Consider the following 22903-nt stretch of genomic DNA (forward strand, 5'->3'; position numbering starts at 1 on the left):
TTGTTTTCTAAAGGTCTATGAAAGTTTACTTTCTAAACAAAGAGCCAAATAATCATAAAACAAACATTTGTTTTAGAAACTTTGTCTGTGCCCTACTACGCTAAACCATTTTAACATCTAACAATGTATTTTCATTATTATGATATGCTATTTGTTTATCAAACAGACGACGGTGTCTGAAGTGAAATTTATGAGGAAAACGGAAAAATCACGGTAAGTAGAAAGACATTTCTGGACTATAAAGACATGTAAACACATTTGGACGCTGTTGTTTTAACTTTATTTCAATTGCAGTTCAGCTCATTTTATTTAAAATAAATGAGACGTCTCAGTAAAAAGTTTGAAGTGAAATGTGAGGAAAACAAAAAAAGTAAATAAGACTTAAAAACCGATTGATTTTTAAATGTTAAACAAATGATTTTTAACGTTTTTTAAAGAAGTCTCTTCTGCTCACCAAGCATTTATTTGATCCAAAGTACAGCAAAAGCAGTCAAATTTGTACATATTTTTACTATTTAAAACTTATAAAATGACTCATAAACAGATTATTTTTCTATTTAAGATGTTATTTTGTAGAATTACACTAGCAGTCAAACGTTTTTGCACTGTATGATTTTTAATGTTTTTTAAAGAAGTCTCTTCTGCTCACCAAGCATTTATTTGATCCAAAGTACAGCAAAAGCAGTCAAATTTGTACATATTTTTACTATTTAACACTTATAAAAGACTTATAAACAGATTATTTTTCTATTTAAGATGTTATTTTGTCAAATTACACTAGCAGTCAAAAGTTTTTGCACTGTATGATTTTTAATGTTTTTTTAAAGAAATCTCTTCTGCTCACCAAGCATTTATTTGATCCAAAGTACAGCAAAAGCAGTCAAATTTGTACATATTTTTACTATTTAAAACTTATAAAAGACTTATAAACAGATTATTTTTCTATTTAAGATGTTTTGTCAAATTACACTAGCAGTCAAAAGTTTTTGCACTGTATGATTTTTAATGTTTTTAAAGAAGTCTCTTCTGCTCACCAAGCATTTATTTGATCCAAAGTACAGCAAAAGCAGTCAAATTTGTACATATTTTTACTATTTAACACTTATAAAAGACTTATAAACAGATTATTTTTCTATTTAAGATGTTATTTTGTCAAATTACACTAGCAGTCAAAAGTTTTTGCACTGTATGATTTTTAATGTTTTTTAAAGAAGTCTCTTCTGCTCACCAAGCATTTATTTGATCCAAAGTACAGCAAAAGCAGTCAAATTTGTACATATTTTTACTATTTAACACTTATAAAAGACTTATAAACAGATTATTTTTCTATTTAAGATGTTATTTTGTCAAATTACACTAGCAGTCAAAAGTTTTTGCACTGTATGATTTTTAATGTTTTTTTAAAGAAGTCTCTTCTGCTCACCAAGCATTTATTTGATCCAAAGTACAGCAAAAGCAGTCAAATTTGTACATATTTTTACTATTTAACACTTATAAAAGACTTATAAACAGATTATTTTTCTATTTAAGATGTTATTTTGTCGAATTACACTCGCAGTCAAACGTTTTTGCACTGTATGATTTTTAATGTTTTTTAAAGAAGTCTCTTCTGCTCACCAAGCATTTATTTGATCCAAAGTACAGCAAAAGCAGTCAAATTTGTACATATTTTTACTATTTAAAACTTATAAAATGACTCATAAACAGATTATTTTTCTATTTAAGATGTTATTTTGTAGAATTACACTAGCAGTCAAAAGTTTTTGCACTGTATGATTTTTAATGTTTTTTAAAGAAGTCTCTTCTGCTCACCAAGCATTTATTTGATCCAAAGTACAGCAAAAGCAGTCAAATTTGTACATATTTTTACTATTTAACACTTATAAAAGACTTATAAACAGATTATTTTTCTATTTAAGATGTTATTTTGTCAAATTACACTAGCAGTCAAAAGTTTTTGCACTGTATGATTTTTAATGTTTTTTTAAAGAAATCTCTTCTGCTCACCAAGCATTTATTTGATCCAAAGTACAGCAAAAGCAGTCAAATTTGTACATATTTTTACTATTTAACACTTATAAAAGACTTATAAACAGATTATTTTTCTATTTAAGATGTTTTGTCAAATTACACTAGCAGTCAAAAGTTTTTGCACTGTATGATTTTTAATGTTTTTAAAGAAGTCTCTTCTGCTCACCAAGCATTTATTTGATCCAAAGTACAGCAAAAGCAGTCAAATTTGTACATATTTTTACTATTTAACACTTATAAAAGACTTATAAACAGATTATTTTTCTATTTAAGATGTTATTTTGTCGAATTACACTCGCAGTCAAAAGTTTTTGCACTGTATGATTTTTAATGTTTTTTAAAGAAATCTCTTCTGCTCACCAAGCATTTATTTGATCCAAAGTACAGCAAAAACAGTCAAATTTGTACATATTTTTACTATTTAAAATCACTGTTTTCTATTTGAATATATTTTAAAATGTAATTTATTCCTGTGATTTCAAAGCTGAATTTTTAGCGTCATTACTCCAGTCACATGATCCCTCAGAAATCATTCTAATATTCTGATTTGCTGCTCAAAAATCATTTATTATTATTGTTGAAAACAGCTGAGTAGAATTTTTTGTTGTTTTTTTTTTTTTCAAACAAATGTATAGTGTATGTGTTTGTGTGCTTTTGAATTGTATAGTGTATAATCAGTGTTGGGGAGCATCTAATTACATGTAACGGAATTACGTAATTTAATTACAAAATAAATGTAATTGTAATTAGTTACAGTTACTGAGAAAAAATGTGTAATTAAATTAGTTACTTTTGAAAAATGCCAGTGATTACAAAGGGGATTACATCTGAATTTTTTCACACACCCACCCACACTTACAGATTCAATTGACTTCTGTCATAAATTGCATTGACTGCTCTAAAATGAGACACCAATGTTTTAGGAGAATGCAGGAGGACACAGAATAGGACACATGCTTATTCGATAACTGTTTTATTTCCTATTTGGGTTTATGCATAAACATTATTTTTTACGATTGTTTTTTCCAAGGCATTGTTAGATGCTAGTGTTTTCTGTCATAACTATGCAAACATTTGATTTAAAACCCTGTATCATAGCTGTTAAACTATTTCTTGTTATGATGTTATTTATGTTATGATCTTGTTATAACACATAGCGCGGTGACCCAAGTTCGATTCCCGTCTTGAGGTCCTTTGTCGATCCCCTCTCTCCTCCCAGCTCTCTCCTGTCATCTCTCTACTGTCCTATCACAATAAAAGGCATAAAAAGCCCAAAAAAAAGTAAAGAAAAAAAAGTCTGAGTTTGTGGTGGCTGTGCTTTAAATGGAATTATTACACAGTGCATTCGGGGCAACTTAAGTCAGTGCTATATGTTTGATAATTTTTCTTGGCGGAAGCTTTGCGTTTGGTTAGCTAATAAAATATTAAAGCTTAATTTAATATTATGTGGACAGTTTCTTAATTCTGTCATCCTGGTATCGTGGACTTGCTCTATTGTTTCATACAAACGCAGCTGCTGCCTTTTTTTTTTTTTTTTTTTTTTTTTTTGTACATTGTAATGGAAAATAAGATAACTAACAAACTAGTACTACTACTTCATTATTTATGTGGTGAAATGTTGCGTAAGAAAACTGGTATGACTGCACTGTGTCCCTAAAATGTCTAGTTTGAACTTGCCGTTTGCTAGCAACTGATTTCTTCACGGAATCTTTGCGTTCAAATATTTCAACTCAGATTAGTGTTTCGTGTCTAATAATTTTGACAGGAAACATCTAAATAATCTATCAAGCAGCTGTGTAATAAGTGAGATAATGTACATTCAGCCAGTTGTTATCGCAAAATAAAGATGTATATTATCCCTTACTTATTATAATCTAATTCAAGTGATGAAGGATTTTGAAAGTCTGACAGTAATCAGTGTTGAGTGCTACTGTAAGGTTAACTCTGCCTGGTTTAAATGCTTCAAAATGATTAACAAAATATTAGCTGAGTTGAAAATATTAGAAATTTAGAAAAGTTATCAAAAAGTAATTAAAAGTAATGTTACATTACTTTAAAGTTACACTACTTATTACATTTTAAATCAAGTAACTTGTAATCTGTAACCTATTACATTTCCAAAGTAACCTTCTCAACACTGTGTATAATGTTAAAAACCTTTTTCAGCATTTCAGATAAATGCTGATTTTTGGATCTTTAGATTCCTCAAAGTATCCTGAAAAAATATACTGAACTGTTTTAAATATTGATAATAATAATAATAAATAATGTTTCTTTAACAGCAAATCGGCATATTAGATTTCTTAAGGATCATATGACACTGAAGACTGGAGTAATGATGCTGAAAAATCAATTTTGAAATCACAGGAATAAATTACATTTTAAAATATATTCAAACAGAAAGCAATTATTTTAAATAGTAAACATATTTCACAACATTACAGCTTTTGCTGTATTTTGGATCAAATAAATGCAGGCTTGGTGAGCAGAAGAGACTTCTTTTAAAAACCACTAAAAATCTTACTGTTCAAAAACTTTTGACTGGTAGTGTACACAAAACCTGTACAAAATATTTCCTCGTATTTCACTTAGAATAGAAAACATACAATTGTAATTCTAATTATGAAATTACCCGCAAGCATGAAAAGGGTTGCCGTGTGTTTCTAAAAATGTTAGAAATTGATCACAGAATGCTGTTAAACACACTTTATATTTTAATATGTAGTGGAAATTACACGTTGGTGGAACATTTCATGACTAATACTAATGATAATTGTGACTTTTTACCTCACAATTCAGACTTCTGAGGAAAAAAAAGAAAATAATTCAGACTTTATCCGTTTTTCACAATTCCAAGTTCACATCCCACAATTTTCTGACCTCTTCAGAATTGTGAGTTTTCAATCTCAATATATCTGTCATTAAATTGTGCAACCTCTCCGAAATCTCTCGAAAGAACAACAGCACAGTTACCAGATCCAGAGCATCGTTTTTAATTTGCTTTGCACACTTTTCTTGGCTGATTTCAAGCACCAACATATTTTGGTGAGGACATTACAGACATCTTTCTCTTAGCCACTGCACAACATAAACATTGTAGTATTTCAAAAGTTCAGAGTGATAAAAATCCTGTGCTCGATGAGTAAACGAAAACAAAACAGAAGCGAAATGATACATACAGTATGAATACATTAAAACACACACTGGCAAAATTAGAGATATTTCAACTGAATCGACAAACCGTGTGAACGTGTGTACAATTAAGTAAATGCCTCCTTTCTGAAACTGCAGCGAAAAGAAAAAAAAAACCCTCAGAAATTTACAACGGATATATTCCGCTATAAATTAGTGAAAGTGCCATTGTATTTAAATAAGAAAGCATGCACTGGAGGAACAGATAGGTTCGGTTTTATTAACATCATCGTTTGAGCTGCTGAACTGCTCTTGCAGGGTTGCATATTGTGGCCAGCTCATTGGCATCCACTGCAAGGTAAAAACACGAAATAAACAATAAAATTATGAGTTCAACATTGTCCCTCTGCTAATAAGTCCTTCATATGCAACATCTACATCTATGTATACATCATACATGTATTGTTAAGGTTATAGGTAAGAATTGCATTGTAATATTTTTGAAATTGCACTCTCGATGTATTACCCTACATTGCAAAATAACCAAGGAATGGCCCAAAAAGTGAATTTAAGCAGGTGGAAGCACAACAACGAGACAGCATTCCTCAAGTTAGCATTAAGCTGGTAAAGTTGCCTGTCGTTGGTGATCCGACACCACTAGTGCTTTGAAATAATGGTTCAAATCAGCACAAAAGAGCAACTTCCATCAGGAAAAAACACTGAGCGATGGGAAAGACGATGATTATGATGATGGATTATTCTTAAAACTCTTTAAAAATACCAAAATAATTATCGTTAACAAATAATGCCATCGTATTTTGTGTATCTATTGCACATTGAACTTTTTTCCCCCTTAAAATAATCCATTTAGAGAGGAAAATTTTTTCTCTCCCATCTTCCGATGCAATGTTAGCTCACGGGAGATGGGTGATGGGATGAATTTTGAGGGAAAATCTTTTTGCATCTTTGAATTACCAACTGCAGAAGCACCTTTCGGTTCCGCCGCGTGAACTACAAGCGTCCTTTAAAAAAAAAGTGGTCAGCAAATAATCCAGACATTCATGGGCCTGTCTGCTCCACACACACACACACACACACACACACACGTACTGAACCCTGGACCTACAGCACACAACACTTCTTAATAACAGAGACATCAGGTTATCTACACATTTACAATTTAGCATCAGAATTTACAATAAAAGAATTCATGGACCTACATGTCTTAGGTAGCTCATTTTATTAGCCTTAAAAGAACAGTTCAGCCAAAATTCAAATTCGGTCATTATTTACTCACCCTCATGTTATTCCAAATTCACAAGCTGTTTTTTTTTTTTTTTTTTTTTGTGATAAATGCTTTTTCCATTACACGATTAAAAAAAAAAAGAAAAAAAAGTAATTGCAACTTCCCAATTCTTTTATATCAACAATTTTGACTTTTCTCAGAATTCTTAGTTTATATCTCACAATCGTAATTTTTTCCCCTAAGAATTCTAAGTTTAGAATCTTGCAATTCTGCTTTTTTTTTTTTTTGGAAAAATCTAATACTGTTTATTATGTACAGCTGGTTTTGTTCAAAAAATAGAAATGTGAGGTTTTTTATTTAATTCAGTGGTAGGGTTGTCAAGCGATTAATCGCATGCAAAATAAAAGTTTGTGTTTACATAATATACACAATACACAATAATATTTATGTACATAGAAATACACACACACAGTATATATTTTGATAATATTTACATATATTTGCATGTATATATTTATATGCATACAATTTTATATATATATATATATATATATATATATAAATAAATCAACATTTTCCTCAAATATATAAATGCATTTGTGTGTATTTATGTATACATAATAAATATACACAGTACACACACATATGTAAACAAAAACCTATCGTGATTAATCGCATTTTTGCAGTGACATCACTGCAAAATATTTATATGTACATATAAATTATATGCAAATATAAATATTTTTAAGTTACATGTATGTATGTGTGTGTATTTATGTATACATAATATTCACAGTACACACACATAAACAAAAACTTATTTTAGATGCGATTAATTGTGATTAATTGTTTGACAGCACTACAAAATATTTATATGTACATATAACAAATCATATGTAAACATAAATAGATATATATATATAAATATTTTTAAATTACATATATGTATGTGTGTGTGTTTATAATACATAATATACACAGTACATGCACACATGTATTATGTAAACAAACTTATTTTCCATGCAAGTAATCGCAATTAATCATTTGATAGGCCTAGTGGCGGAATCAAGCTTCCATTAACTTCTGATTGATTTTTATTTTTTATCTCAGAATTCCGAGTTTAGAATGTTGCAGTTCTGTTTATTTTCTGCCACAGAATATTTGAATTTCTCAGAATTCTGAATTTCTCAGAATTGTGAGATAAAAGCCAGAATTGTGAGGTAGTGCTGTATGGTTCACAAACTGAACAAGCTGTGTTTTTGAACAATACCAGCAGCATTTGTGAAGTGCAGAAGTCAAAATAATCAGAAAGTGAACTGAAAAAAGTAATACTGTATTGAGTACTTGCTGGTATTGTTAAAAAAAAAATAGAATTGTGAGATATAAATTTTTTAAACATTTTAATACAAGTTTTTAATTGAGTGGTGGAACCAAGCTTCCATGGACTCCTGATTTTACACAAAGATCTTTTCTAAAAGGTTTTTTTTTTTTAAAAAGTCCATGTGGTCCATACGGCTTGTGCACTACATTCCAACTGAAGTCATACAAAGCCAGAATTTAAAGAGACAGTTCAGCCAAAAATGAAAACTCTGTCATTAATTACTCACTTACTTAAGAGCCAAAAAATGGTAGTAAAAACATCGTTAAAATAGTCCATGTGACATCACTGGTTCAACCTTAATTTTATGAAGCTACGAGAATACTGTTGTGTGCAAAGAAAACAAAAATAACGACATTATTCAATAATTTCTTCTCCTCCATGCATCTTCTGAGCACACGTCAAGACTAACACGGAAAAGTAGTAGCTGACTAAAGTAGTTATTTTTGTTTTCTTTACGCACAAAGAGTTTTCTCGTAACTTCATAATGGACTATTTTAACAATGTCCTTACTACCTTTCTGGGCCTTGAATGTGTCAGTTGCGTTGCCGTCTAAGCAGGGTCAAAAAGCTCTTGGATTTCATGAACAATATCTTAATTTGTGTTCTGAAGATGATGGAAGAATGGAAGAATTTTCATTTTTTAATGACCCCTTTAAGTGGGAATTCACTGAAAATCTTATTGAGTGGCAAATCAATCATTATTGAATCTGAAATTGTTCTATGATTAAAATAACAGCAGTCAAGTTTGAAGTGACATTAGGGTGATTAAATAACATTTTCATTGTCAGGTGAATGATTCCCTCAATGAACTTTACCGCCAAAGGTTTGCGCAAATCGCTAGATTTTCCACAGCAAGTGCATAAGGCGCAAAAGGTCCACGTTGAGTGGCAAATGTGCAACTATTACGATACTGCATATGCCAAAGAACCGTTCCCACATTTTCAGATGGTACGTCAATGTAGGGAACGATAAGATCTAATGATTGGTGTTCTGCAGATTCTTCTTGCACCAATATGACACACAGCTAAAAAAAAAACACTCGCTTAAATACTGTAGTGTCATTCATGGACGACAGTTTCATTACTGGTTTGGCAATGATGTTTAGCTTTACAATTACTTCTTCCTCTGCGGCTTGACCTGCATCTTCCACAAAGTAAACTGCTACAAAATCCCAAGTATGCCATCCTCAACCTTGGCCATTTGATGCCAATTAAACAGCACAAAGAGCCAGAGCTTACAAAATGCATACTGTAAACACACATACACATTCGTCTTCAAACACTCACCAAAAAAAATGATTTCGAAAATGATTCAGAACAATGAACTGTAGAGGTCTGTTTGCATCTGCACTTACCACGACTCAACAACAACATAGAAAGTTGCCACATATTTGCATCCCGAAAGCGTACAAGTATCTACATTTGTTCAGCTCACATCTAGGCTACGTTGTCAGAAAGTGCTACGACTTTTGAACCACCGCATGCTGTTTTACATTGTTCGGAGACCATTCGGTTTGGAAAAAACAGCTTTTGATCTGTACGCAAAATGTCACCAATTTGATGAGATTTGCGAAATAGGCATGCATGAAAACCTGCGTGTGTTCACGGCAGAATCATGCCAATGGCGGCGTGTTATTGCACTCTCTCGTTTTTTTTTGTTTTTTCACCAACCGCCTTCCTTTCTCGGATGAGCTTGAGCATCCGCAGATATACATCAGCCTCCACATTCATTGCCCGGGCAAACGGCCCTGTAATACCCATGTCGATCGAAGCTTAGAGCTTACTTGTTCACTTAGTGTGTAAATATTTATACATTTATATCTTGACTAAATCGTATAGGAGCCACGAGGACTAAGTTCGCTTAGGCGCGACTCCGTCGGGTTAAGATGGAAAGTACTTGAAGGTAGATGAGTAGAAAAACGATACATCGAAAACGAAAGAAAGGTTTGGTTTTAAGCTTCAGCAGCCGTATGTACTTGAGTCATAATCCCTCGCCGCTGTGCTCAAAGGAATCGTCTATACACATAAGTTAGATTTCCGATTGTTTCAAATACAATGCATACTGAACAGTACGGGGCCTCAGCCTGGCTGTTCAAGCCCCAAATAAATAAAAACAACACACTTATATAAAGGCTCAAAAAAGAGACTGGTGAAAAAAAAAACAAAATAAAATAAATGAAGTGCTCACATATTTAGATAAAAAGGATTAAATAGAAAAGAATGCATCCAAAATGCCGCGGCTCTAGTTGACGACGCTGCGTCAAGAACCTGTAGCACGCTAATACCACCGCGATCGGGCCCCGTTCCCCCGCACCACGTCTCTCATACTATGGTCTCGTCTGCTGTCTTTTTCAGCAGCTTTGTGGAAAGCAAGGAATGCTGGGTAGAGTGTGCACCCTTGGTGTCAGGAATGAGCAAGCGGACTTTCTGATTGGTTCGTCTCCACTCCGAGTACAACTGACAGTGGTAGCGGAATGAGACCTGCAAAACAAAGACATTTTTTTTTTTACACTTTTGGTCAAAGGACCAGGTGAATTTTTATGAGAAATATGTCTGGGTGACATTTCATGCCAAAATGAGAAGAGAAAGTATGAAATAATAAATTCTAGAAACATTCCCTCCACTCTCCACCTGTCATTACCAGAATATAATATGAATCATATTCAACACACATAGATTTTTTTTTTTGTATTAAAATCAGCATAAATTAAAGGTATTATAAAAAAAAATATTACAATGTTAAATAGTAAAAAGTTGACTTTTTTTATGAATTACACCAATAAGAAAGGTTTTTTGTGCATTACGGTAATGAGAATCTACGGAAGCCCGAGTTTTTTCTCAGAATTATGAGATATAAACTCACAATTCAGATTTTTTCCTCAGAACTAAAAGTTTGTATCTCGCACTTGTGAGTTTTTTTCCTCAGAATTGCAATTCTGACTTTATAACACACAATTGCAAGTTATTAATTGTCTCTTTTTCCCCCTCAAATCCAAACTTCATAACTCACAATTGCGAGTTTATCTCTCACAATTCTATAACAAAAACGGCAGAATTGCAAGATATAAACTTGCAATTGCGACAAAAAAATCTGAATTGCGAGATGCAAACTCGCATTCGTGAGAAAAGGTCAAATTTTCAAGTTTGCGCAATTCTGACTTTATAACTCATATTTGCGAGTTTATATCTCACAACTCTGACTACATAACTCGCAATTCCGATTTTATCTCACAATTTAAATATAAACTCACAGTTGCGAAAAAAGTCGGAATCGCGAGATATAAACTAGCATTTGTGAGAAAACAGTCAGAATTGCAAGTTGTAATTCTGATTTTAACTCAATTCCGAATTTATATCTTGCAATTCTGACTTTATAACTCACAATTGCAAGTTTTTAGTCACAATTCTGAGAAAAAGTCAGAACTGCAGGATATAAACTCACATTTGCAAAAAAAAAAAACTGTCAGAATTAGCGAGTTTGTGTAATTCTGACTTTACAACTCGCAAATGCAAAATTTTAATCCCACAATTATGTTAGAATTGCAAGATATAAACTCAAAGTTGTGAGAAAAAAGTCATAATTGTGAGATAAACTCACATTTGCGAGAAAAGTCAAAATTGCGAGATACAAACTCACAATGTCAAATCGGGAAAAAAGTCAGAATTGCGAGTTTGTGTAATTCTGTCTTTATAACTTGCAATTGCAAGTTTATATCTCACAATTCTGACTACATAACTCGCAATTCAGAGTTTATATCTCACACGTTAAATATAAACTCACAGTTCAGAGAAAAAAAGTCAGAATTGCTAGTTTTTGTAATTCTGACTTTAACTCTCAATTCTTGCAATTCTGACTTTATAACTCGCAATTGCAAGTTTTTATCTCACAATTCTGAGAAAAAGGTCAGAATTGCGAGACATAAACTTGCATTTGCAAAAAAAGTCAGAAAAGCAAGATATAAACTTGCAATGTCAAATCGAAAAAAGTCAGAATTACAAGTTTGTTTGTTTTTTCAATTTTTTCATTCAGTGGCAGAAACGGGCTTCCATAAGAATCAATTTTTTGATTGAATGAGTATGGTATTGTTTTGCATTATGATAATGAAAATTTGATTTCTTTGATTTACAATACCAAGAATGGCATTTTTTTAAATTATGTTAATGTTTTTTTTGCATTACGTTAATGAGAACTAGATTTTTTACAATATTGTTTTAACCACTGCATAAAGGTGGAAAATTCACACTGCAAAGTAGTGGATAAAAAAAAAAATATATATTGCATTATGGTAATGAGAACAAAATTTTTTGCATTATGGAGAAGACAACAAGATAGTTTTTCAATGCAGTAATGAAAACAAGATTTCTTTGTATTACAGTAATGAGGATGAGTTTGAGTTACGGTAATGAGATATTTTTGGCATTGCAAAGATTTCTTTGCTTTTTTTAAACATTTTAGACAGTTAACAGAAAGCATTAATTTTTTTTTCTTCCTATCGATTTTTGGGGTGAAAAATGACCCAGACATCTTCTGACATCTTTGTGTGATTCTCCCAAAATAATTTAAAAGGTTAGTTCACCCAAAAAATGAAAATTCTGTCATTAATTACTCGCGCTCATATTGTTCCAAACCCGCAAGACCTTCGTTCATCTTCAAAACACAAATTAAAATATTTTTGATGAAATCCGAGAGCTGAGAGTAATTAATGACAGAATTTTTGGGTGAACCATCATTTTAAGCATTCTGTTTTAGAATAAAAATGTAAATCTGCATTTAATTGGGTGTAATACACTACCAGTGTCCAGAGGACGTAGATGGTAAAGAGTGCGATGGTCAGAGCGATGAGGCCGACTGCCTCCAGGCGACTGTTGAAGTGCAGGTGGTCCTGTGCACCCCGTAGACACAGCCAGCCTGAGATGGCCGCCAGGGGCGTTATAAACAGGAAGCACACCATGTCACAGAAGAGGGTGCGCTTCTCATTCCGGGGGCCCGGGTCCCTGAGCCACTATTGAAAGATGATTTGAGGTTTAGTGATCATGTTCGCTTAAGACAATTTACCCAATATCAGTAATTACCTGTTATGTGTAAATCTAGATTTATAAACTATTCCTTTAATTTGATGCAGATGTCTTGTCTTTGACCCATCTATAATAAATTATGCCATGCAAGCGCACACGCAAGTAAATGTACAATAGCGAAGTTCGGCCAAGCCATGCAGACAAGGCTAAAGGCATTAACCTTTGTTACCTCTGTGAGGGGTCGGGGTCGGCGCTCAATGGTAAACTCAGTGTGGCACAGCTCACAGTAGCTGGTGTTAGAGGAGGACAGCCATTTCTCCAGGCAGCTCTTGTGGACCGTGCCCAACGTGCCGGTGCAGTCGCACGGGGAGAGAAGCCCCTCGCTGTTGCACACATCTTGACCCTCGTGGCAGATCCGACAAATCGGCCGATCGCTAACAGAAAGAGGAGTTAACAGCTTAGCCTTTAGGCCACTGCAATATACAGCTGAGGTCAAAAGTTTACATACACCTTGCAGAATCTACAAAATGTAATCATACAAAAAGCATGTTATTTTTATTTAATATTGACCTGAATAAGATATTTAACATGGGGATGTTTACATATAGTCCACAAGAGAAAATAGTTACATTTATTAAAATGACCCTGTTCAAAAAAATCACATGCACTTGATTCTTAATACCGTGTTGTTACCTGAATGATCCACAGCTGGGGTTTTTTGTCTGTTTAGTGATAGTTGAGTCCCTTGTTTGTCTTGAATAGTTTGTCCTTCAGGTGCCACAAATTCTTTGGTTTTTCAGCATTTTTGTGTATTTGAACCCTTTCCAACAATGACTGTATGATTTTGAGATCCATCTTTTCACACTGAGGACAACTGAGGGACTCATATGCAACTATTACAGAAGATTCAAACTCTTACTGATGCTTTAGAAGGGAAAAAAAATATGCATGAAGAACTGGGAGGGTGAAAACTTTTGATCAGAATGTACATTTTTCTTATTTTTGCTAAATATCGCATTTTTAATTTAGTACTGCCCTTCAGAAGCTACAGAAGATACTTACATGTTTCCCAGAAGACAAAAATAAGTTAAATTTTCCCTGATCTTCAAATTCAAAAAGTTTTCACCCCCGGCTCTTAACGCATGATTGATTTATTTATTTATTTTTTCTTCTGGAGCATCAGTGAGCGTTTGAACCTTCTGTAATAGTTGCATATGAGTCCCTCAGTTAAAAAAAAAAAAAAGATCTCAAAATCATACAGTCATTGTTGGAAATGGTTCAAACACACAAAAATGCTGAAAAACCAAAGAATTTGTGGGAGCCGAGGGATTTTTCTTAAGAACAGCAGACAGTTTAACTGTTCAGGACAAACAACGGACAGCTATAACTAAACAAAAAAAAAAAAAACACACACACACAGCTGTGGATCATTCAGGCAACAACACAGTATTAAGAATCAAGTGTATGTAAACTTTTGAATGGGGTCATTTTTATAAATTTAAGTATTATTTTCTCTTGTGGACTATATATATAAATGTCTTTTATGTGAAATATCTTATTCAGGTCAGTACTACAAAAAAAAAATAACATGCATTTTGTATGATCCCTCTTATTTTGGTCAAATAATTACCATTTGACCTCAACTGTATATTGTTTGAAACTGAAAATATTATATATATTTGTCTACCTCTGGGTGCCCAGGGCTTTGATAACAGTAGATAGTAGACGTCCATCCTTGGCCGTGACCTGGGTGACGTACTGGGCCCGGCGGTTGTCAGCCTCCTCCACGGTTTTGGACAGGGCAGCGTTGCCAGTGCAGTCACACAGGGAGCCTGGGAGGTGGCAACACTCCCCTGTGGTCATTTCGGGGCCGTCCAGGAGGGCGGGGGGCAGGGGAGCACCGGGGGGGGAAACAGGGAGCACACTCGCTCCCACACCTCAAGTCACAAAGACCCTACCACTGCAGAGAGGAAGAACATTAGGGAAATTTCAGCAAAAGTGGTCAACTGTCTATTGGCAACGAAACACCACACAGTAGAAACTTTCAAACTGCAAATTCATGTGACCAACTAAACCAGATGCAAACTCTGTGTGATAGATCTTTCAGATAACATGGATTGCTTCCTAATGAAATGAACAAGGATAAACGTGTCAGTGTAAATCAATACAAGTTAAAATTTTCCTTCCTTTTCTTAAAGGAGAGGTTCACTTCCAGAATAAAAAATCTTCTCAATTTATTCACCCCCATGTCATCCAAGATGCTCATGTCTTTCTTTCTTCAGTCAAACGAAATTAAGGTTATTGTGAAAAACATTCCAGGACTTTTCTGAATATAGTGGACTTCAATTGTGACCAACGGGACTGGTTAAAGGTCCAAACTGCAGTTTCAGTGCAGCTTGAAAGGACTCTACATGATCACAGCCAAGGAATAAGGGTCTTATCTATTGAAACAATCTGTCATTTTCTAAAAAAATATATATTTATATACTTTTTAACCACAAATGCTCATCTTTGCACTAAATCGACCTCAAGCATTACGTAATCACTTGCAAATGTGCAAAGTCAAACGCTCTTTCCAAAAAAACACAAAACACAATGTCGGATGATTTCAAAGATGGAGGAGAAAATGAGATGGAGTTTTTAAAGGGGTCATCGGATGCCACAAGTTGATATGATTCTTTAGGGTCTTAATGAAAAGTCTATAATATACTTCGGTTAAAAATTCTCAATGGTAGTGTAAAACAACACCCTTTTTACCTTGCTAAAATCATCCTGTTCTGGTCGAGGCTGCTTTAAATGCAAATGAGCTCTGCTCGCCCCGCCCCTCTCTTCTCTCTGTGGAGTGACGAACCTGTTTACTTTAGCCACATTTAGCCACTAAACTTGCTAACTAGCACATTATTAGGAAAGGAAATCGCAAAGATTCATAAAAAAACGCTTATACTCTCTTCTGCTGTAAGTGAAGCTGGATCATGAATGATTTGCACGAACATAGACGGATATATGTAGATCGGGAGGCGCATTCCCTTCACAAACAAACGTAATCCAATGCATTTTCAGCAGCTCAGATGTCAGGAGTAAATGACGACCACTATGTTCATTATTACATCCAGCAACACAACACCTCAATCGCTCAATCTGAGATATTCTTGTCTAACTTACATCCCTGCTCCAGCATCAAAACATGGAGGTTGGACTGTTACAGCTGATCTGAGGTGAGACACTCATGTCAATCAACTATCGTGGGAGCGGCCTCTGTGGGTGTGACGCCACAACGACAGGCATCTGAGAATGGCTCAATTTGAAAAAGGGGATATTATTTTTACAGATTAATTAAAAATGACTGCATGGATTTTTATCATTATAGGGTAGATTTGTACATACACTGCCAACACACATTAATGTTCAAACAACATGTAAAAGTGAACTTAGCATCCGATGACCCCTTTAAACCAGAGTACACAGATGAGGAACTAACCGTGCGTGACTATTCCAACGTGATTACTTAATGCATGAAGCATTTTTATTTTTTTTTAGAAAACGACCGATTGTTTCACTAGATAAGACCATCGGCTGGGATCATGTAGAGCCCTTTAGAGCTGCACTGAAACTTCAGTTTGGACCTTCAACCTGCTGACCCCCATTGAAGTCCAGTATATGGAGAAAAAAAGTTCTGAAGCATTTTCCTCAAAAACCTTAATTTCTTTTCGACTGAAGAAAGACAGACACGAACATCTTAGATGACATGGGGGTGAGTAAATTCTCAGGAAATTTTCATTCTGGAAGTGAACTAATTCTTTAGAAAGAGTTACAGTGAGACACTTAAAATAAAGGGTGGATCAGACCACACTATCTTTGTCGGTTATGACAGTCACTGTGTCAGATTATGCAATTTTGACTCATGTCAAGAATGCGAAACACGTCAGACTATACATTGCTACCCGACTATTCATCGCTTGCCGTCTTTAACAATGTTCATGCTGTCATCAATAGGGCAGACTAGACAGAAGATACAATGAGCATAAACAATAGCAAGCATATTTTAAAAAACACCTTACCGTTCAAAAACTTTTGACTGGTAGTGTGTGGGTATATATATATGTATATTAGGGTTGCACGATTATGACAAAAATCATAATTGTCAATTATTCTCTTTAAATTGTAATTGTGATTATTAATTCCAATTATCACAATTTACAATTTTTGAATGATGTTTTGAATAGCTTTATACCACTGTTTGAAGCACCTGCATGCCACATTTTTAGATTTTTTTTATTTTATATTTTTTTAATACATTTTTTCTTTAAATATAAAAAGCTAAAAATTTTGATGAGAAAAAAAAAACCTTAAGATAACCTGTAGGAAAAATACACACTCTCTCTCTCTCACACACACACACACATCTTAAGAAAGCAGAATAATGTAAGTGGATTTTTGTTTTTTTGTTTTGAACGATTATATAATCGTGGCATCTGTAATTGTAATCACGATTACAAATTCGATTGACTGTGCATCCCTAATTACATATGTGCCATCTAGAGTTGATTTTCATGCACATATTTTACTATTTCTTTCCAAATATAAAAACACAATGTGGCATATTTATGTGAAAACTAAATTTAACCAAATCGTCACCTATAAAACATAAACTCATATTTTGTATCATATATGTACAATACACAAACAATTGATTATATACACACACACACACACACACACACACACACGTCTGGTTTATTATCCTTGTGGGGACTCTCCATAGGTGCAATGGTTTGTATACGGTCCACACTGTATTTTCTATCCCCTTACCCCAACCCTACCCCTAAACCTAACCCTTACAGAAAACTTTCTGCATTTTTACTTTCTCAAAAAAACTCATTCTGTATGATTTATAAGCTTTTGTACCCATGGGGACCACAAGCCGGTCCCCACAATGTCAACAATTTCAGGTTTTACTATCCTTGTGGGGACATTTGGTCCCCACAATGTAGCAAAAACAAGTACACACACACACACACACACACACACACACACACGTTTATTTTTGTGAATTGTGGGGACTTTCCATAGACTTCTATAGATTTTATACTGACCAACCGATATTGTCTATCCCCTAACCCAACCCTAACCCTAAACCTAGCCCTCACAGAAAACATGTTTGCATCGTTACACTTTCAGATAAACACCATTTACTATTTTTAATAATTTTTTAACATTGTGGGGACCACAGGCCGGTCTCCACAATGTCAAAAATTTCAGGTTTTACTATCCTTGTGGGGACATTTGGTCCCCACTATGTAGCAAAAACAAGTACACACACACACACACACAAACAAACACACAAACACACAAACACACACACATCTACATACACAAACAAACACTACTATTTACATTTCGGGATTTGTTTTTTGTGTGCCCCTGTAAATTTCTGATCTAGCTTCCTTGGAACTCAAAAAAGGAGATATTTTATATAATGATAAATCATTAAATCGAAAGTGAATGTAAACAGATACTGTCTAGCTACAACGAATGAAAAAAAAAGAACCTTCAAACTTCCAAAAAAAAGAAGAACTGTTCATGATACTTCAAGTTTTGCATAAGAACTACTTAAAATCAAGAACTTGATTAGGACCGATTCCCAAGCTAGGCAGCTGTAATGACTACAAGCTTGTAACGTATGAAAAAGAGCAGCTTGGACATTCTTCAGAATGTCTCCTTTTGTGTTCCACATAATAAACACAGCCATAAAGGTCTGAAACAACACAAGGATTCGTTTCATATCAACATATCATTATAATACAAAAACAAGCATACTTAGGTTAACTAATACATTAAAGACAACCTATCTAGACAGCATATTGGGCACTTATGTTTCAAAACATTATTTACTGGCTGGATTATTAAATCTAGATATGATCTACTGATCAAACCAACATATAGCATTTTCTAGGAAGGGAATATATGAATATAAACAGAGATAACACCTTGAACAGCGTAAATGCACTGCCATTTACATGAAATCCTCTACATGTGCTGCCATAACGTCAGTCTACATTGAAACCATCTGGTCTGGTTTGATCTGATCTGATCTATCAAGCTGTCTGACACTGGTCTAGGGTGGGCCTTTGGCACACAACACAAGCTGACAATTAAACATCAGTTTCCTCCAATATAACGCTTAATCCTTCTTAGATTTCAGACTGTTAGTTTAAATCGAAATGAACCCGATTCGACACGTATTCAAAACACAGTCAGAGTGAATGTGTGATAATGCAGCTGCATTAGGCTGCTAGATACATTAGCCATGTAGCAAAATATGACATCAAAGCCTGGGATTAGAGATTAAAACATCATTTCTTGTCGTCTAATCTTACCTTCTGGTTTTCCATGCTGAGCTGGTGCCTTTAAAGGTGAATTCCGTTTAAAAGTGGCGCTTGTTTGTAAACGATAAGGTAAAAGTACAAGCCTTGTTTTGGGTTTGCTCCTTTCAGCAAACGACTCGGCTCGGCCTCCTACCGACGTCTCTGATTAGCGCCGTGTACGATAAGAGCGTAGAGGGAGGCGCTTCCGTACGCAGCGCTGCTTCGGAATTTTCCTAAACGGCTTTCGTGAATAGCCGTCAACCGAGAAATGCCTATTGTTGTTATTTCTAAGGACTGTTCACTGCTCGTGTGAGGCTTTGTGTGTTGTGATGGAAATATTAATAATTTTTCAATTTAAATACTTGTCCGTTTAGTCTTTATTTTTAGCAGTACTGAACAAAATGTACATATTTCGATTGTATTCACTTTTTTATTTCAGATATATAATCAAAAATGTTACGTCGTTTTTTTGTTGTTGTTTTTTTTTTTTATATATGAGGCTTTATTTTGCAACTTGAATAATTCCGTCATTTGTCTAGTCTTTATTTCAACAAAAGTGAACAAAACATATTCATGCCTAACTTGGTTTAATATTTCACTTTGCTTTTCAGGAATGTTTACCTCTGAAATTTTGAGATCATTTGAACAAATTAGAGAGGAGTTTGATATTCCCTCCGAAGACTTTTTCAAATATCTTCAAATTCGGCATTTTATAGAGTCTGTTTTAAAGCAAAATAGGTTCCGATTTAAATTATCGGAACTGGAAGAAACCATACCATCAGTTAAATCGTTCAAAGGACTTATTTCAAAATGTTATGCCTTACTAACTTATTCTGATTCTTCAGTTTATGATTCTTTGAAACCACTATGGGAACGGGACCTAGGAGTTTTGTTTAATTCTGAAGATTGGACCAAGATCTGCGATGGTATCTTTCCAAAATGTACCTCAATTTCCATACATGAACAAAATTGTAAATTTTTCCACAGAATTTATTTTACACCTGTTCGACTGCATAAAATGTTCCCAGGTTGTTCCGACCTCTGTTTTAAATGCAAAACGTGTAAGGGCACATTCTTTCATGTATTTTGGTCCTGTGTTCACATCCAACCATTTTGGAGAGGGGTCCACTCTGCAATCCAGGAGATAATAGGGAAACGTTTTATTTTATCCCCCTCACTTTTTTTGCTGAATGACATTCCTAAAGACCTTTTTGACTGGGACCTCAAATCTCTGTTCACTACCCTTTTATTTCTGGCTAAGAAATATATATTACTAAAATGGTCTACATCTCAGATTCCAACTATTTCCATGTGGATTTCTCAGCTGTCAGCCTTTCTTCCTTTGGAGAAATTAACTTATGACCTCAACCACAAACAGGACAAATTCAGGAGATTTTGGGAACCTCTCCAATCCTTCCTAGACAAAATTTGAAATTTTTATTTTAAGAGAGTTTTGGCTTCTTTTGTTTTGATTTATTATGTTTTTTTTTTTGTTTGTTTTTTTTTTTTTGTTAACAGATACACTTGTACATTTTATTTAACTTGCAGCGCTTGGGGTTTGTTTGTTTGTCTGTTTGTTTGACTGTCTTTGTCTCGGTTGTTTGTATTATTTGAAAATCCTTAATAAAAAAATAAAAAATAAAATATTTCACTTTGCACTACCTGTTAATAAATTATACTTCTATTCTCTGTCTTTTGTGTTTTTACCAAATTGTTTAGTAAATGCCATTTAATTTTATACTTTAAAATGACGTTTTTTTTGTTTGTTTGTTTGTTTGTTTGTTTGTTTGCAACTGTGAACAAAATGACTGTTCTTGAATATCTTAAGAAATATTTTGTTTTTAATTTTGGTTACATTTGTCATTTTATCAAACTAATGGTGTGTGCACACCAAAAGCGAATTTAATTATTCACGCAAGATTACATACTAAGTCAATGCAAAGACACCAATAGACCCCAATAATGCAATTCGGATATGCCACTATAATCAAGCTTTATTTTAAAAAGCAATGTCACTAAAATCATTCTTTATTTAATTATTAAATGACTGTTCTTTGATGTCTTAAGAAATATTTTGTTTTTAATTTTGGTTACATTTGTCATTTTATCAAACTAAGGTTGTGTGCACACCAGGGGCGTTTCTAGGATTTAAAAACATCTAGGGCTGGTGGCAAAACATCAGGGATTAGTAGTGGTGGATGGAAGCTCACATCATAATTACGTAAGATTTTGTTAGACACAGGTGGGTGAACCTGGATCCTTTCTAGGGAGGTCAATTGGATATATTTTAAAGTTACATTCATTAATCTGGTGCGCTTTGAGAGTTCAAAAATAAGAGCTGTAAGTTAACCCATGTTTAATTTGCAAATTGAACAAAGAAAAAAGGTTAATGACCTGACTCACCCCTCTTCTGATACTCTGAAAACATTGGATCATGAACTCATCGTGTGAGCAGTCATATTGTGCTTTTGATTGACAGATACTTTGCCAAAGCAGTGGCACAAAACAACATTGTTACACTATGAAAAAATGGTAAATAGTAATCAGTGCAAATAGCAAATGTATCAAAGTATTATCACAAAATTATAACTTTACAAAAATATATTACACAAATGAAGTAATACATTTAAAATATGTGACCCTGGATCACAAAACCAGTTATAAGGGTCAATTTTTCAAAACTGAGAATTATACTGAATAAATAAGCTTTCCAATGATGTATGGTTTGTTAGGATAGAACAATATTTGGTTGAGATACGACTGTTTGTATGTATGGAATCTGAGGGTGCAAAAAATCAAAATATTAAGAAAATTGCCTTTAACGTTGTCCAAATACAGTTCTTAATAATGCATATTACTAATCAAAAACTAAGTTTTCATATATTTACAGTAGGAATTTAACAAAATGTCTTCATTGAACATGATCTTTACTTAATTTTCTAATGATTTTTGCCATAAAAGAAAAATCAATAATTTTGACCCATACAATATATTTTTGGCTATTGCTACAAATATACCCCAGCGACTTAAGACTGGTTTTGTGGTCCAGGGTCACATATATATTTGCATGCAAAAATAGGGCCCCGTTTTTTTTTTCAAATTCCATTTTATTTATTTATTTTTTCTAAATTCGTTTTTTTTTTTTCTGTTTTAATTTTTCTGGACTCCTTTTTAATGGGTACATTTAATTTTATGAATCAAAAAACATGTCTAATTAATGAAAACAATGAAACTTATACAATTTATCAAAAGTTAAGTTATGTTATGTTTAGGGCCCTATGAAGTGTTTTATTTATTTTTTTTCACCTTATATTTTATTGTTACCAAATTTGTTTTAGCATGTCCATTTATTTAAATGCATAAAACAACTTTTATTTATTTCTACAACAGCCTTATGAAATTCTGTGTTGTGTATTTACATTTTTCTGGTTATGAAATAAAGACAGAAAAGATTAGTCTATCTTTTAATTCATGAAAATTAAATTTTATTTTTTGCAAATAAAGGGGATACACTAATAAAAAAAAATGGAAGAAATATTGTGTAACAAAGTTTTATTAATTTTTCAGCAGTAGTAGTACTGTAGGAACATACGTTCAACTGAATGATAGTAATGTATTTCTGCCACAATGTCTATACAAGCTAAACCGAACTTATATTTTGACAGGTTTCCGTAAAATACCTTTACATTTCTGAGCGAATTTAATTATCCATGCGAGTAGACATACAAAGTCAA

General features: G+C 33.5%; 1 protein-coding gene across 1 annotated transcript; it reads right to left on the bottom strand.

Annotated features, from left to right (window-relative positions):
• Positions 1 to 4722: 4722 nt before the first annotated feature.
• marchf2 (membrane-associated ring finger (C3HC4) 2) lies at positions 4723 to 19347 on the bottom strand. Its single transcript, XM_051095405.1, has 5 exons — positions 19182 to 19347; positions 14492 to 14764; positions 13034 to 13238; positions 12582 to 12791; positions 4723 to 10269 (listed from the first exon to the last, which is right to left on the bottom strand). Exons 2-5 carry the CDS (start codon positions 14665 to 14667, stop codon positions 10111 to 10113), a joined length of 750 nt encoding a protein of 249 aa, XP_050951362.1. The 5' UTR covers positions 14668 to 14764; positions 19182 to 19347; the 3' UTR covers positions 4723 to 10110.
• Between the last annotated feature and the right edge of the window lie 3556 nt (positions 19348 to 22903).

This window comes from Labeo rohita, chromosome 22 (assembly GCF_022985175.1).
Source record: "Labeo rohita strain BAU-BD-2019 chromosome 22, IGBB_LRoh.1.0, whole genome shotgun sequence".
Classification (NCBI taxonomy): Eukaryota; Metazoa; Chordata; class Actinopteri; order Cypriniformes; family Cyprinidae; genus Labeo; species Labeo rohita.